The 17663-nt window shown below is 43.5% G+C and overlaps 1 protein-coding gene across 7 annotated transcripts in view; it reads right to left on the bottom strand.

Moving 5' to 3' along the window:
* C6H4orf19 (chromosome 6 C4orf19 homolog) overlaps positions 1 to 17663 on the bottom strand; it is an 82395-nt gene that overhangs the window by 16314 nt on the left and 48418 nt on the right. For 6 of the 7 annotated variants that reach the window (XM_061419883.1, XM_061419879.1, XM_061419884.1 and 3 more), the window contains exon 2: positions 6650 to 6705. The exons of the other annotated variant lie outside the window; for it this stretch is intronic. Coding sequence is in view for 3 of the 6 variants with exons in the window: in XM_061419879.1 (XP_061275863.1) it covers positions 6650 to 6669 (20 nt within the window). In the remaining 3 variants the exon portion in view is untranslated. The remainder of the gene's footprint in view (positions 1 to 6649; positions 6706 to 17663) is intronic. 7 annotated transcript variants of the gene reach the window in all.

Genomic DNA, 17663 nt, shown 5'->3' with positions numbered 1-17663 from the left:
CAATTATTAGAATTAAACAAAGGTATGCAGAAATTTACAAGTTCTGTTGGTAACTTGTGGTCAGCCCTCTAGACCAGGTCCTTCTTCCTGTACCCCGGGGAGAAAGGTTCTAGGGAAAAGTTTGAGAAGCTATTCCCCTATTGTCTGGACTGTAAATTCCTGGGGGTAGGCTCCTACTTAGGTCAGGAGGGGTGCAATTCATTACTGAACCAAGGTGTGCAGGTGACAGGGGTGGGATCCTGGGGGACATTGAGAGGCAGAGGGCACCAGGGCCATCAGGCGTCCTCCTGGGTCTGTGTGGGGCCCGATAGCCTGCATTTCCAACAAGCTCCCAGGTGGTGCTAACACTGCTGTCTAAGGACCGCACTCTGAGAACTACAGCTTTATGGTTTTAAGGAAATAAACGCAGGCAGGAGTCTTTGTTTTGCCAATGTTACTGGTTGGTCTAGGCGAGCTCTACTTAAAGGGAGAGGCCTAACACTCTAAGAACTCTGTGTCTTGGGGAATTTCAGGCAACAGTGAGGTGGTTACCATTACCACTGGCCTCTTTCGGTGACAGATGGCATGGCCCAAACCAAGTTGGCCAAAACATAACTTTATGTTGGTCAGAAACTAATACCAGTAATCACTGCTTCCAATTCCACTGCCAATGGGCGCAGCTTATAATCCTGTTAAGTTTCTAAAAATTCTGTTCTTCAGAATTTGCTTTTTAACAGTTTTTAACTTATGTTCCTCTATCCTTCTCTATGGGTACTATAACAGGAGAAAGTGAAAATAAACCAAGTGTCCAATAATAAAGGGATCACTTTGGACAACCTAAATGTTTACTAACTGAGGAACAGTGGAAACAAACCCAACTAATAGTCGAAACAATGCCAGCATTGGGCCGGTCCACTGCCTGTCTGCTCTTCGATCGGTCTCTGCCTCCCTTGCCCGCTCAGTTTTTCAGGGCACCCTAACACTGAGGAGCCCTTGTCTGGATCTGGGTGAGTCCCACCAGTGGAAGGTACTGGTGGAAGAAGGAGAGGATGAGGGAAGGCAGGGTCTGGTTCCCTTCCTCTCTCTGCTTTGGACGGCATCCTGCTCATCCCGGTAGTGGCCAGCTCTCGTCCACAGCAAGAGATGTGCAAGAGCCCCACCCGCTATGGTGCCTCACCAGGCTCCAGCCACCGACCCAGCACCTGGTTCTGGGCTCCCCTTAGGATGGTAATGTCTTCCTGCCTTGACCATCTCCGTGTTTAACTCAGCATCTCATTTGGTTTCCCAGATCTTCCAATACCCACATAACCCACTGACTATAACATCCTTCTGTTTGAAAGGAAGAGTTCTCATTCTTGACTGGACCTTCCCTAATACAAATAATATCCTGACTAAAGGCTTCCTGTGTGTGAAGTCGCTCAGTCGTGTCTGACTCTTTGCGACCCCGTGGACTGTAGCCCGCCAGGCTCCTCTGTCCATGGGATTCTCCAGGCAAGAATACTGGAGTGGGTTGGCATTTCCTTCTCCAGGGGATCTTCCCAACCCAGGGATTGAACCAGGGTCTTCTGCATTGCAGGCAGACGCTTTATCCTCTGAGCCACCAGGGAAGTTCTGGCTTCCTAGCTAGTTATTAAGTGATATACAATAAGAGTGTTGAACTCTGTACAGATGGGTAGTATCCAATGTACTTGCTGCTAATTTCTGATGTAGGACAAGTCATGGTGGGTGTCAGTGGTGGTTGGGGAAGGGACTTTAGCCCCTCCGTCATCTCCGTCAATTTCTCTTGCCTTTCCCACCCCAGATCAGTCTGTTTACTGTGCAAAACAACTTCTAGACAAGTCTCCTGTCTTCCCTTCTAAGCTCTGAAACCTTCCTAGTAGATAGATATTCTAAAACTGCCACTGGAGAAAGTATAGGGAACACATGGACCTTCACACTATTTTCAGTAATCTCATGAAAATACTCAATATCATTAACACATATGGGTGACTGTGGTTAATAAATAAGTTTAGGTGTCTCTTATGTCTGCTGAAATATGAAGGGCATTCTCTATTATTCATGTGGGTGCTATTAATCTATTCCCCATTATCAATGTAGTAGCAGGAAGTTTATTTTTAATACACCCCCAAATCCTTCAGTTCAGTTCAGTTCAGTTGCTCAGTCGTGTCCGACTCTTTGTGACCCCATGAATCGCAGCACACCAGGCCTCCCTGTCCATCACCAACTCCCGGAGTTCACTCAAACTCATGATCATTGAGTTGGTGATGCCATCCAGCCATCTTATCCTCTGTCATCCCCTTCTCCTCCTGCCCCCAATCCCTCCCAGCATCAGAGTCTTTTCCAATGAGTCAAATTTTCGCATGAGGTGGCCAAAGTATTGGAGTTTCAGCTTTAGCATCAGTCCTTCCAATGAACACCCAGGACTGATCTCCTTTAGAATGGATTGGTTGGATCTCCTTGCAGTCCAAGGGACTCTCAAGAGTCTTCTCCAACACCACAGTTCAAAAGCATCAATTCTTTGGCACTCAGCTTTCTTCACAGTCCAACTTTCACATCCATACATGACCACTGGAAAAACCATAGCCTTGACTAGACGGACTTTTGTTGGCAAAGCAATGTCTCTGCTTTTGAATATGCTACCTAGGTTGGTCATAACTTTCCTTCCAAATCCTTCAGGGAGTCTCTAATTCAACAGTTGAAGACAGTATCTATAACTCTTAGAGCTGGGAGTCCAGATATCACCATGCATTTATCAGTTGCTTTTGAAATATGTTTTGAGGAAGTCTTGCAAATGACCACAGACAGCTCTGAAGTGAGAGAGACATTACAGAGAGCTCAGCTAATCACATATACGTGCGTGCATGCTCAGTTGCTCAGTCGTGTCATAGACTGTATTGTAGCCCATCAGGTTCCTCTGTCCAAGGAATTTCCCAGGCAAGAGTGCTGGAGTGGGAGGTCATTTCCTACCTCAGAGGATCTTCCTGACCCAGGGATCACATACACAATCTCACTTAACATGACAGACTATCATCAATGATATGGGATTAGGTGTTTACCATGAATTCTGCTACTTGGGTAGAAACTTGTTCACTGATGAACTAGTAGACCATGTCACTGGTAACCAAACCAAACCACATGTGTTCAGGGATAATGTCCACAGCACAAACACTCATGCTCAACTGAAGATGGGGACAGGCCATCACCTTCTGGGTGGCTTTTAGTTCCTAAGAATATGAACAAGTACACTTTGGAGACTCTTCAGATAATACAATTTGAGAAGACTTTTAAAATTTGAAGTGAAGATGATGTGTTTTCACTTAACATGTGCAGTTCTATGTCTTTTTCATGTGGGATTCGGTGGCCCCCCTCCCATCACACTCTTGACCACCCGTAATCACAGTATCATCTGACATGACTCATCTCAACTCAGCTTGTTGGGCTGATCCTCTTGACTTTGACTTAAGTTATATAGGAAGCTCAGCATCACTAATCTTTAGTAGGATATCTGCTTAAACTCATCAGAGATACCCTTGCATTATTAGTTCATAATTGATTTCATTTTTATAGCCACCTCAACAGAATGACTGGTCAAAGAATGTGTGTAAAAATCATATCTGGTTCTAGAAGAAGAGGACGAAGAATTTTAAGACCCAGTAGATAGAGGACAGTCTGTCTATCATAATTAAGGGAGTGGGCTCTGGAGTCAAAAGTCTGGATTGGTCTGACATAAGCTGGATGATCTTGAGTAGCTTAACCTCTCAGAGTCTAAGCTTTGCCAGCCACTAGATAGGGAAACAGTGACACGGAATTGTGAAGGGTTCCTCTGAGAACCACACGACTTATACATGTGATGGACCTGGCAGAGTGTGACTAGCAAGTAGCAGGTTCTTAATAGATGTGGGCTGCTCTCACCTTCATGGTCATCGTCTATGAGAAAATTTTTTAACCCTGGCCTAGGAGAAGGTAATGGCAACCCACTCCAGTATTCTTGCCTGGAGAATCCCATGGACAGAGAGCCTGGTAGGCTGCAGTCCATGGGGTCGCTAAGAGTCGGACACGACTGAGCGACTTCACTTTCACTTTTCACTTTCATGCATTGGAGAAGGAAACGGCAACCCACTCCAGTATTCTTGCCTGGAGAATCCCAGGGACAGAGGAGCCTGTTGGGCTGCTGTCTATGGGGTCGCACAGAGTTGGACACGACGGAAGCAACTTAGCAGCAGCAGCAGTGACTTTTAGACATGGAGAACAGAAATGGGTGATGTTCTGACCCAATCCTCCCTGGAATCCCACGAGAGTCAGGCGTGTCTTCAACACAGGGTGTGTCGCTAACATTGGTAAGTAGCCTTATCTGGAAGGTGGGGGAAGACTGGAAGATAACTGAAGCATTTAGAAAAAATGAAGTTCTGGAAATGAAGAAGTTGAAGAGGAGGCGATGTGGACAGCAGTTTATAAACTTCTACAGTTTATAAATGCTACAGTCTTGTAAAGCTACAAATAATGATGACTTTAAAAGCAAGCACAGCTCAAGGCTGGATGCTTGGAATGGACTAGTTCTGGTTAATCTCCAGTATTCTAGACGGCCAAACTTCAGCGACTCTTAAAGAACATCCTACTACACAACCACTGTATTTTATAATACAGGCTTCCCACTCAAGGTGGGAAGTGTGGACTGGTCAGAGGACAAGAAAAAACAGACTCTCCCATGTTTGTAGATGACACTGCATGTGCAGAATTTGGACACTGATGTTCCTTTTGTTGTTCTTCAGTCACTCTTTGTGACCCCATGGACTGCAGCACACCAGGCTTCCCTATCCTTCACTATCTCCCAGAGTTTGCTCAAACTCATGTCCATTATTTCTTTGAAGTTTGCACTTGAGAAGAATAAGCATGGTTTCAAGGCCTTGAATACCCTTGAGAATCTGAGGATAAAACACTCTGCTAGTGACCAGGACACAAGAGGCAGAGAGCTCTGCTGTATGTTAAAGGGTTCACCACTTATTCACGCATCAAATATTTCCTGAGCACCTATTTTGTGCAAGTACCAAATTCAGTTCCAGGGAGCTGAAAAGAATTCAGTCTAGCAATGAAGACAGATGCATAAATACATGACTGAGGGAGTGCTAAGAGTATGAATTTTAAGTATGGGGACTTTCCTGGTGGTACAGTGGTTACGTATCTGCCTGGCAATGCAGGGAATGCAGGTTTGCTCCTTGGTTGGGAACTAAGAGCCCACATGCTACAGAGCGACTAAGCCTGCTCGCTGCAACTCGAGAGCCCATGTGCTGCAACGGAAGCCCGTGCACTCTGGAGCCCGTGTGCTGTAACTACTGATACTGTGCAGCACAACGCAATAGCCTGCATGACACAATGAAGATTTCGAGTGCCACAACTAAGACCCGATGCAGCCAAAGAAAGAAAGAAAGAATAAATATTAAAATAAAATAAAGTGTGTCATGCATTGTGTTCTATAAGGCAACAAGTGCCCAAGTAATCTTGGGAAAAGACTTATGGCTGAAAGCGAGCAGATAAAGGGGTTGGTAGGGGTCTAGACCACATTCCAGGGGAAGGCGACCTCTGACACACTCTCTGAGGCCCACTCTTGTCTCTCCGTGTGCTCTGCCCCTGCCCTGTCCTAAGACATTATCACTTCTCTCTTACCTGAGTTATTGCAAAGCCTCTTGCCACTGCATCCCCATGTCTTCTAAGACATTGGCCACACGGAAGTCATGGGATCTTTCTAGGCCACAAACCTGAATCTTATCAGTCCCCTTGCTTAAAACTTTTCATCCTAAAGGAAATCAGTCCTGAATATTCATTGGAAGGACTGATGCTGAGGCTGAAACTCCAATACTTTGGCCACCTGATGCAAAGAACTGACTCATTAGAAAAGGCCCTGATGCTGGGAAAAATTGAAGGCGGGAGGAGAAGTGGATGACAGAGGATGAGATGGTTGGATGGCATCACCGACTCAATGGACATGAGTCTCCATCACGGAAGTTGGTGATGGACAGGGAGGCCTGGCGTGCTGCAGTTCATGGGCTTGCAAAGAGTCGGACACGACTGAGTGACTGAACTGAACTGAACTAAAAACTTTTCAAAGGCGTCCAAGAGCCTCAGGATTTAATAACATAGAGTAACAAAGATGACACTAAAAATAGCAAACTTCCATAGAGTGTCCCATGCACCGGGTGTTCCACGCGCTTTATGTGTGCAACTGCTCCTCATTATTTGTGGATTCCATAGGTGTAAATTACCTGCTGTCTAAAATTAATTATAAGCCCCACATTAATACTTGCTGTGCTTTGGGGGCATGCACAGGGTGGTGAAATATTGGAGTGGAGCTAACTGAGCTCAAACAAGGTAATACTCAGCCTTCTTGTTTTAGCCTCACACTGTACATTGTTCAATGTGAAGACTTAGATGGGTCACGTTGTATGTTACTTGTTTTAGAACAAACAAACTTTGTTCTTTGTTCCCAAACAACAAATGGAAAAAGAAAATAACAGCATTTTACTCAAACCTGAATGAATCTGAAAGATTGCCTTGTCTACCAGATTTAATGTTTCAGGTAATAAAAACTGCAGAGGGAGACCAAATAATAGAAAATTTAATGGAAAGTGGAAAGAATAGACCTTCTTCCCAAAACATAACAAAGAGAAGAGCTTACCTGTTGTGGAAATTGTCCATTAGGTTTCTCTAGACATTTAACTTCTCTTCCTGCAGCTAAAAGAAACAAAAAACAGTTGAAAACAGGCCTGCCAGTTACCTCCTTTTCATAGCCAAGATGCATCTTGAAAGTAACAACAGAGAGCATTTCTGGAGAGAGACGTAGGTAGTGATGTGGGGGAAAGGATTCCTGGCCTGGACCAGTGACTCCAGGCAGACAAGGGCTTTGAAATTTACCAGGCCTGCGATACTGAATTAACAATCAATTAATGCCCAATTAATCATTTACCCAAATATCAGTGTTTCATCTATAAAATATGGTTGTAGTGAGATTTAAACAGCACAACAGGAAAGCTATTGAGAAACATTTACATAACTGAAGGAATGAGATTTTATATAAAAGCACTCACCAAGTGACCAAAGTGATGAATAAAACTAAACCCAACTCCAAGACACATCATTGTGATATTTCAGAAGTGAGGTAAAAGTAAAGCTCCTACAGGCTTCTACAAAGGAAAAACTGACCATATACAAAGAGCTGGGGATCAGAATGGCTTTAGACTTCTTAAATACATACACAGTGCTGTGCTGTGCTTAGTCATGTCCGACTCTTTACGACCCCATGGACTAAAGCATGCTGGGCTTCCTTGTTCTTCACTATCTCCCAGAGTTTTCTCAAACTCATGTCCATTGAGTCGGTGATGTCATCGAACCATCTTATCCTGTCACCCCCTTCTCCCCCTGCCCTCGATCTTTCCTAGCATCAGGGTCTTTTCCAATGTCTCGGCTCTTCACATCAGGTGGCCAAAGTATTGGAGCTTCAGCTTCAGCATCAGTCCTTTCAATGAATATTTAAGGTTGATTTCCTTTAGGATGGACTGGTTTGATCTCCTACACACTATTCTAAATTTGCCCAAATTACCAAGGAAATGAGAAGGTACAATAAAGACATTTTCAGATAAGAAAAGTCTCAAAAATTTTACCATCCCTTCCTGGAAAGGAGTCTATTAGAAGATGTAATAAACAAATGAGGAAGTAAACCAAGAGGGGAAGACAAGGAATATAAGAAATAGGACATTAAACACAGGAGAGAGACAAAAGGAACGCCTAGGACAACCGCCATGGAGATTCCAGAATCCCAGCACTGGAAGCTCATTCCCACTGCAGAAGGTAAGAAGGCTCTGGGCAGTTTTCCTTTAAGAGAAGAAATTGACAGAATCACTGAAGTATCCTACAGAGAAAAATACACATGCTAGGGAAAGAATTTGGTGTCAAATTAGTGGTAAGGATGCAGAATACTGAACAAATGAAAAAAACAAATCATTTGTTACCTTCAGAAAAAAAACTGTGCAGGAAAGAAAATGTAGTTCTAATTCTCTACTTGGCTTAGCTGTGGACAGCAGGTATGTAGTTATAATAAATACTAGTTATTTATCTAACTAAAACTGGAGGTGGAGTTCAATAGGGAGGGGGGACATTCCTTATGTGTGGTGGGGCAGGGGGTGGAAGTTGAACCATCTTCTTCCACAGTGGAAGATAATGTCTAAAACCGAAAAAAAAAAAAAAATCAAGAAATGGTAATAGAAACATTACTGAGGCAAATAACCAAAATAATCAGCTAAAGAAGTGATTCTCTTTGAGGAATGAAAGATGTACTCATAAGTGGGCAGTCTGGGCTTCATCTGGAAATTTGGGAACCAATCTAGTCCTAAGAGCAAAGTCAGGAGAAAGTGTAAACTAGATGATAGCAAGCAATAACAATGATGCTTTCAAATAAAGCTGATTCCCATTCATTTATTTAGCCTACATTAATTATTTAATGCCTACTACTGTGGAGAGAAGAGGGTGGTAGAAGATGAGATAGTTGGATCACATCACTGATTCAATGGACATGAGTTTGAGTAAACTCTGGGAGATAGTGAAGGACTGGGAAGCCTGGAGTGGTGTAGTCGATGGGGTCACAAAGAGTTTGGACGTGAGTTGGTGACAACTATGGGCCAGGTCATGTGCTAATAACAGATGATCTAGCAAAATTAATTGCTTACAGCCTAGTGAGGTGGGCAAAACAAAAACAAGTAATTACGATCCAGTCCTATAACAAAGCCTATTGGCAAAGCATCATGAAAATGTGGGGACCAGCAATCAACCTGCCAGAATATTCTAGAGCCACACAGTCCAATGTGGTAACTACTAGCCATATGTGGCTATTTAAATTACTAAAAAATAAATACATGAAAAGTTCAATTCCTGGGTTACACCAGCCAGCCACATTTCAACAGCTTGAAAGCCACATGTGGCTAGTGGCTGTCATATCAGACAGTGTGTTCATAGAACATTTTTCTCACTACGGAAAGTTCTACTTGATGGTGCTGGTCTACAGGTTCCTAAATGGTGATTTTTAGTGTTTTCAAGTACATGGAACCCCTGAAGGGACCACATTCCATGGGTCTGTTACTAAGTAGAGCCTTGGTGAGTTTGATATTTAACTAGTTATCTGTACATGGAGTAGAACTTTTACTCTTTTTCAATTGGAGCCACTGCTGGAACTAGAAAGGAGTCTTTATTACATGTCCTGATACTGATTGGCCACAGATGTTGAGGGCAAATACTGATGGTGACTAATAGTTTTTGAGTCTTTGGGAAAGCATTTTCGTGTAGCAAAAAGAGGGGATAGTTCTGGGGAACTCAAGAACTCCTGAGTTGGAAATTTTGCCTCACTAATTAGCTGTGTGGCCTTGAGCAAACTTCTAAACCTCTCTGAGCCTTTGTTTATTCAGATGTGAGGTATACAGATAATGTAAGAATCAGGATAAGTAGGTGCAGAAGAAGCTCAGAAATGGTAGCTGCCATTCTTCTCACTGTTCTTCATCTACATGGGATGAGGGGCTCTCAGTAGAGAAGAGGGTCTCCTCGTCTCTCATTTCTTCTCATCATCGCCCTGATTTCTGGCTTTTTCAAAAAGCTCTCTCATTGACCAGGAACTTTATTAACTATATCAGGAAGAGGAATTTAAGTTCAAGAAGGGCAAAGGGAAGAAAGAAGAGGGAAGGGCACTGGCAGTCACCCGGAGCCCAGGACATGCCAGCCTGGCCTGCCCATTGTTCTGTAAACCCTCCCAGGGTCGAGAAGGTCAAGCTGATGAGACGGTGGCTGGAGAGGGAAGAGGCTGGCAGGTGGTGGAAAAGGAAGCACGGTGACACGTAAACTCACAGCAGTCAGGTAGGGGGCGCTGTGGGCGCCACGCTCAGGGCCTGACTTGATGGGATCCCACGTCATAACAACAACCAGTGGCCACATGTGGCACTCACAGAGTAGAGGTGGCCGAGGCCAACTGAACCAGCATGTAACCTACCCACAGACTGGCTTTTACTCAGCATTTATGCCATACAGCCCATCTCGGTGTACTTCTCTAACTTCCATGAGAAGAAAACCCAACTTTCTTCCCAAGTGGAGTTAAATTCTAAATATGATAAGCCTCAGTTGGCACCAACACTGGTTGCCAGAATTAACTTTTCCTTGTAATTTGTAAATGCATTCAGGCTTGTTTTGGGGTTTCCTTTTATGGGTTTGCCCCCACCCCCACCTCTAAGCAGGGCCAATATCTAAATAGAAAGAAAAGACCTCCAGCTGGGCTCCTTTCTCCCAACAAGCTTTGCAAGCTTTGCGGCATCTTCCTTGGATACGGTTCAGCTGGGGGCCTTCCCTGTATTCCAGGAGGAATTTCTGCGTCCTCACAGAGGGGCCCTTTGTTGTCTGAGGTTGTGAGAAGTTAACCACTACTTTGCACAAGGAAATATCTTTTCCCTCTGTGAAGCAATGATCAAAGAAGAATGCCATTTAAACCAAGGAAAAACAAAACTGTGATTTATCTCTAGAATCTCTATGGGAAAAAAGAAAGGCCCTAATTACTTCAGTAACACATCAGCTGCAGTAGAAAGTGTAAAATTCATTCATCTATTGATGGATTTAAGTTTAGTCCTTGATACAAAGTCTAAGTGCTTTTTTAAAAAGCATACAAACATTTTTCTTTTTTCCCCTTTTGCAGCTGCTCTGCTCACAAATACCTCCAATCTTTTTCAAATGCTTTAAGAATTTTTTCACTAAAAATATATTTGTATGTGTACATATTTATATATAAAATAGATATAATTACACAGACATATGCACAAATACATATAAGCACACAAAGTTTAGGAAAAGTGTGGGAAGAAGCCTTAGTCAAGGAATCTAACCTGGGTTAGGTGCTCAGTTTTTTCTCAGGATTTATTTCAGTCTATGTCCATTTGCATATCCATTTTACACAATATATAACAACTTCATGTATTGCTTTTTTCCCCTTTAACATTATATTTTGAGCCTTTTCCATGACAATCCATAATGTCCATAATGATTTTTTTAAATGGCTGCAAATTATTCCAATTAATTATGCCAGTTAACCATTTCTCTCTATTGCTTAACATTTCTGGAACTTTCCATTTTTGTTAAAGTCACCCTCCTTGCAGTTTCCAAGTTCCAAGTCTATGGTGCCAACCATAAGCTTTATATAATTGTAACAAGTGACCTGATTTCGATTTTCTTTGCCTCTCAATTTCTTAATTTTCTTCTGACACAAAGTAAAGATCTATAGGACCAAGCTGTTAAGAGACAGCAGGAGGCTGTTTCTCCATCACAAACCAGGCAATGCTGCATCCATAAGGCATCACCGCTCTTCAGAGCTTTATCCAGGTGAAAGCAAAGGGAACCTGCCTAGCCATCACCTATCCAGGCAGAAATCCTCTTTTACCAAACAGTTAAAAACCCCGCACAGTAGATGCCAGGGAATCAGACCTGAATCCTTATTGTTTAGTCGCTAAGTCGTATCTGACTCGTTGTGACCCCATGGACTGTAGCCTGACAGGCACTTCTGTCCATGGGATTTCCCAGGCAAGAATATGAGCATGGGTTGCCATTTCCTTCTCCAGGGGATCCTCCTGACACAAGGACCCTCATCTCTTGGTTGGCAGGCAGTGGATTCTTTGCCACCAAGCCACCTGGGAAGCCTGACCTGTATTCTTAACTTCTATGAATGTTATCTTTTTTCTCTCTTTGCAGCACAAGCTCTTCCCAGGTGGCGGTCACAAGGTATGTCCCTCTTAACAGCAGGGGCCCCAGGAGAAATGGCTGTAAACCATCCTGCAAACCTGCTTATGCCAATGCCCTTTGGATATTACCTTTTTCTATTTATAAAGTCTGATTCTGTATCAGTTTTTTCACAGATGTGGCATAAGAGATGTGTCTCAGATGTACATGCTGACTCTCACACCTTCATTTACCAAGGGCAGGTGAGGGGGGACGGAACAGGAGGCAGGGCCCGGGGGCCAAGTCACCACAGTTGTAGGGCTGGCAGTTCATTTGTGAACGGGAGCTCGGGGAAATTGTGGGCACAGGACTCTTTACTAGGCCCAGGGATGGCAGTGTAGTTACACTCATCAGATGTTCAAAACCCAAACTTGGGCTCCAAATTGGAGGCAAGACTGCGTGAGTGTGTGTGTGTGTATGTGTGGTGGTAGTGATGGTATCTGACACTTGAACACCCAGTTTGCGTTTGGTGCTTGACATTCATTATTTCGTCTTCTTCCCGTAACTTGGAGATACGCATTACTAGCTCCATCTTATGAATATAGAGAATGGTTTAGCAAGCTTAACTAACTCATATAAGGTTACACAACTAGCAAATGGTGGAGCTGGGCTTCAGAAAATTTTTCATTTATATCATGGAGTCTTCCTTATGACAGGGTTTCTGTCATAAAGCCTATCATCATCGGGGCAGGTAGGAAGTATGGGAACATGGGATACAGGAGGTCAAATAACCCAGGCTTCCCATTCATGGAGGGCCTCAATGTAGACTCTTGACCACTATCTCCAAATATACAACCAGAGCTACATGGACAGGACTGAAAGAAGACAATGTTTATCACACAGCTTTGAACTTCAGCCCCATGTTTCCATAGTAGATTTCCTACAGTTCCCAATGAACTAATACTTTCCATACAAATAGGAAAATTTTGTCACCTTTATGCATGTATGCAATATTGCAGATCTGTACATGAAAGCTTTTAAAATATTCTCTAATTTTTATTATCTCATTCTGTCATTATTTTACTACTTTAATATACCAAGAACCTTGAAGAGAACAATAAAAAAGTAATCCAGACCTCTTTCAACCTCTGAATGACTTGATCTGACATTATGGCTGTTCTAGAAAAATCAGGCTGTACATTCACCCTAAGTCAGACTTATGGGGAATTACTTCATGGGAAATTTTCAGAGCTGAAATTTTCAGCTCTCATCTATCTGTTGTAGGGACTTCACTGTTTGTGATTCTGTAAGTATCTGCATCTTAAGAACCTTAAGAGCTGTTAACCATGGATTACATACTTGGTATTGACATAGTGAAAAAGCCGGCTTAAAACTCAGTATTAAAAAAACTAAGATCATGGCATCCGATTCCATCACTTCATGGAAAATACAAGGGGAAGAGGTAGAAGCAGTGATAGATTTCCTCTTCTTGGGCTCTAAAATCACTGTGATGGTGACCACAACCATGAAATTAGAAGATGATTTTTTCTTGGCAGGAAAGCTATGACAAACCTAGAGTGTGTTAAAAAGCAAAGACATCACTTTGTCAACAAAGGTCCATATAGTCAAGGCTATGGTCCTTCCAGTAGTCACGTATAGACGTGAGAGTTGGACAATAAAGAAGGCAGAGCACCGAAGAATTGATGCTTTCAAACTGTGGTGCTGGAGAAGACTCTTGAGAGTCCCTTGGACATCAAGGAGATCAAACCAGTCAATATTAAAGGAAACCAACCCTGAATACTCTTTGGAAGGACTGATGCTGAAGCTGAAGCTCTAATACTTTGGCCACCTGATGCAAACAGCTGACTCATTGGAAAAGACACCGATGCTTAGAAAGATTGAAGGTAGAAAGAGAAGAGAGTGACAGAGGATGAGATAGTTGGCTGGCATCACCGATACAATGGACATGAATTTGGGCAAACTCTGGGAGATGGTGAGGGACAGAGAAGCCTGGCATGCTGCAGTCCATGGGGTCGAGAAGTCGGACATGACTTGGCGAATGAACAACAACAACACTGACATAGGTAAGTAATCAATCACCAGTAGCTGTTATAATGATTCTATTGGTAAGGGCAAGAGCTCCTGGGCAAGGGCTCTGCTATAAGAGCCCATCACTCTCTGCCGCAAACTGGCCAGCCATGCCATGACTAACTGAAACTCCATGTATTAAAAAAGGAACTTGAACATGTCAGTTAAGTTATCCTGAGACTTCCCTGGTGGTCCAATGGTAAAGAATTCACCTTCCAATGCAGAGAACATGAGTTTGATCCCTGGTTGAGCAGATCCTGAAGTAGGAAATGGCAACCCACTCCAGTATTCCTGACTGGAAAATTCCATGGACAGAGGAGCCTGGTGGGCTACAGTCCGTGGGGTCATAAAGAGTCGGACACGATTGAGCACGTATGCCATCCATCCTTATGGAGAACTAAGATCCCACATGCTTCAGGTCTACTAAGCCCACGTGCTGCAACTGCTGAGCCTGTGCTCCACAACTAGAGAGACGCCTACATGCCACACCAAAGAGCCTGCATGCAGCAATGAAGATCTCAGGTGCTGCAACTCAGACTCGAGGCACCCAAATAAATAATTACATAAATATTTTAAAAAATATTAAGCATCCCTGGCTAGTGAAAGTTGCTCAGTCATGTCCAACTCTTTGACACCCCATGGATTGTCCATGGAATTCTCCAGGCCAGAATACTGGAGTGGGTAGCCTTTCCCTTCTCCAGGGGATCTTCCCAACCCAGAGATTGAACCCAGGTCTCCCGAACTGCAGTGGATTCCTTACCAGCTGTCCCTGGCTAACTGTCTCCGAGTTTACAGTGAGATTTGTGGTGTTACTGACACTCTGGTTAAGTTCTTAGTCTTAGCAGAGAGACAGTAAGAACAAAGAAATAGCTATTAAACTGCTATGAATAAAGATTAAAGTTAGAATCACAGCATTTTGTGGTGGGAAGCCCTGAGAAAAATTACTCTAGCCCACATGTACTATGGATTGGGACCTGCAGCCCTGAGAAGCTAAGTGATGCCCAGCAATAATTTTTCTGAACCATGCTGCTGTCCTTGTAGAGGTCTAAAGTAAGGGTCAGGCTACCTGATTTTGCTACATAAACTTTTCTTGGAATACAGGTATGCCCATTCATTGAGGAGTTGTTTCTGGCTGCTTTCAAGTTACGTAGCAGTGTTGAGTAGTGGTGACAGACACTGTATGACCCACAAATCCTAAAATATTTACTTACTTTCTGGCCCTCTACAAAGTGCTGACTCTAGCTCTAAAGGATGAACAAAGTATATGAGGAGGAGCCAAAGCATGCCAGAATCATGTGAGTGAACCTGAAGTAGGTCTCTGGAGGCCTGCCAATGGGCACCTGAGTGAGCTTGGGAGCAGGCTCTCCAGCTCACATGCAGCCTGGAGATGACCATGGCTCTGGCCAACAGCTGGACTATAACCCCAAGGGAGACCTTGAACCAGAGGTGCCCTGTTAAATTGTGCTTGGCTCCCGTGAGATAATAAATGTTCGTTGTTTTAAGCTACTAATTTGGGGGGTGGATTACTGTATTACACAGCAATAGATAACTAATACAGCTGTGGCACTGGTGGTAGACAACCTGCCTGCCAGTGCAGGAGACATCAGAGATACAGGTGTGATCCCTGGGTGGAGAAGACCCCCTGGAGGACGGCATGGCAACCCACTCCAGTATTCCTGTCTGGAGATCCCATGGACAGAGGATTCCAGTAGGTAACAGTCCATACAGTTAGTTGCAAAGAGTTAGACATGACTAAAGTGACTTTCACTAAAGTGAAAGATGATGCACTCAATATGCCAGCAAATTTGGAAAACTCAGCAGTGGCCACAGGACTGGAAAAGGTCAGTTTTCATTCCAGTCCCAAAGAAAGGCAATGCCAAAGAAAGCTCAAACTACCGCACAATTGCACTCATCTCACATGCTAGTAAAGTAATGCTCAAAATTCTCCAAGCCAGGCTTCAGCAATACGTGAACCGTGAACTTCCTGACGTTCAAGCTGGTTTTAGAAAAGGCAGAGGAACCAGAGATCAAATTGCCAACATCCACTGGATTATGGAAAAAGCAACAGAATTCCAGAAAAACATCTACTTCTGCTGTATTGCCTGTGCCAAAGCCTTTGACTGTGTGGATCACAATAAACTGTGGAAAATTCTGAAAGAGATGGGAATACCAGACCACCTGACCTGCCTCTTGAGAAACCAATATGCAGGTCAGTTCTAAACAGTTAGAACTGGACACGGAACAACAGACTGGTTCCAAATAGGAAAAGGAGTATGTCAAGGCTGTATATTATCACCCTGCTTATTTAACTTATATGCAGACTACATCATGAGAAATGCTGGACTGGAAGAAACACAAGCTGGAATCAAGATTGCCGGGAGAAATATCAATAACCTCAGATATGCAGATGACACCACCCTTATGGCAGAAAGTGAAGAGGAACTCAAAAGCCTCTTGATGAAAGTGAAAGTGGAGAGTGAAAAAGTTGGCTTAAAGCTCAACATTCAGAAAACAAAGATCATGGCATTTGGTTCCATCACTTCAAGGGAAATAGATGGGGAAACAGTGAAAACAGTGTCAGACTTTATTTTTTTGGGCTCCAAAATCACTGCAGATGGTGACTGCAGCCATGAAATTAAAAGACGCTTACTCCTTGGAAGGAAAGTTATGACCAACCTAGATAGCATTTTCAAAAGCAGAGACATTACTTTGCCAACAAAGGTCTGTCTAGTCAAGGCTATGGCTTTTCCTGTGGTCATGTATGGATGTGAGAATTGGACTGTGAAGAAGGCTGAGCGCCGAAGAATTGATGTTTTGAACTGTGGTGTTGGAGAAGACTCTTGAGAGTCCCTTGGACTGCAAGGAGATCCAACCAGTCCATTCTAAAGGAGATCAGCTTTGGGATTTCTTTGGAGAGAATGATGCTAAAGCTGAAACTCCAGTACTTTGTCCACCTCATGCGAAGTTAACTCATTGGAAAAGACTCTGATGCTGGGAGGGATTGGGGGCAGGAGGAGAAGGGGACAACAGAGGATGAGATGGCTGGATGGCATCACTGACTCGATGGACTTGAGTCTGAGTGAACTCCGGGAGTTGGTGATGGACAGGGAAGCCTGGCATGCTGAGATTCATGGGGTCTCGAAGAGTCAGACATGACTGAGCGACTGAACTGAACTGAACTGAAAGTGACTTAGACTGGTTCCAAATAGGAAAAGGAGTTCGTCAAGGCTGTATATTGTCACCCTCCTTATTTAACTTATATGCAGAGTACATCATGAGAAATGCTGGACTGGAAGAAACACAAGCTGGAATTAAGACTGCCAGGAGAAATATCAATAACCTCAGATATGCAGATGATACCACCCTTATGGCAGAAAGTGAAGAGGAACTAAAAAGCCTCTTGATGAAAGTGAAAGTGGAGAGTGAAAAAGTTGGCTTAAAGCTCAACATTCAGAAAACGAAGATCATGGCATCCGGTCCTATCACTTTATGGGAAATAGATGGGGAAACAGTGGAAACAGTGTTAGACTTTATTTTGTGGGGCTCCAAAATCACTGCAGATGGTGACTGCAGCCATGAAATTAAAAGACGCTTACTCCTTGGAAGGAAAGTTATGACCAACCTAGATAGCATATTCAAAAGCAGAGACATTACTTTGCCAACAAAGGTCTGTCTAGTCAAGGCTATGGTTTTTCCTGTGGTCATGTATGAATGTGAGAATTGGGCTGTGAAGAAGGCTGAGCACTGAAGAATTGATGGTTTTGAACTGTGGTGTTGGAGAAGACTCTTGAGAGTCCCTTGGACTGCAAGGAGATCCAACCAGTCCATTCTGAAGGAGATCAGCCCTGGGATTTCTTTGGAGAGAATGA

Source organism: Bos javanicus, chromosome 6, assembly GCF_032452875.1.
Source record: "Bos javanicus breed banteng chromosome 6, ARS-OSU_banteng_1.0, whole genome shotgun sequence".
NCBI classification, from domain to species: domain Eukaryota; kingdom Metazoa; phylum Chordata; class Mammalia; order Artiodactyla; family Bovidae; genus Bos; species Bos javanicus.
Note: the sequence above shows the minus strand (reverse complement) of the source record. Positions and strands in the feature narration are given on the sequence as shown.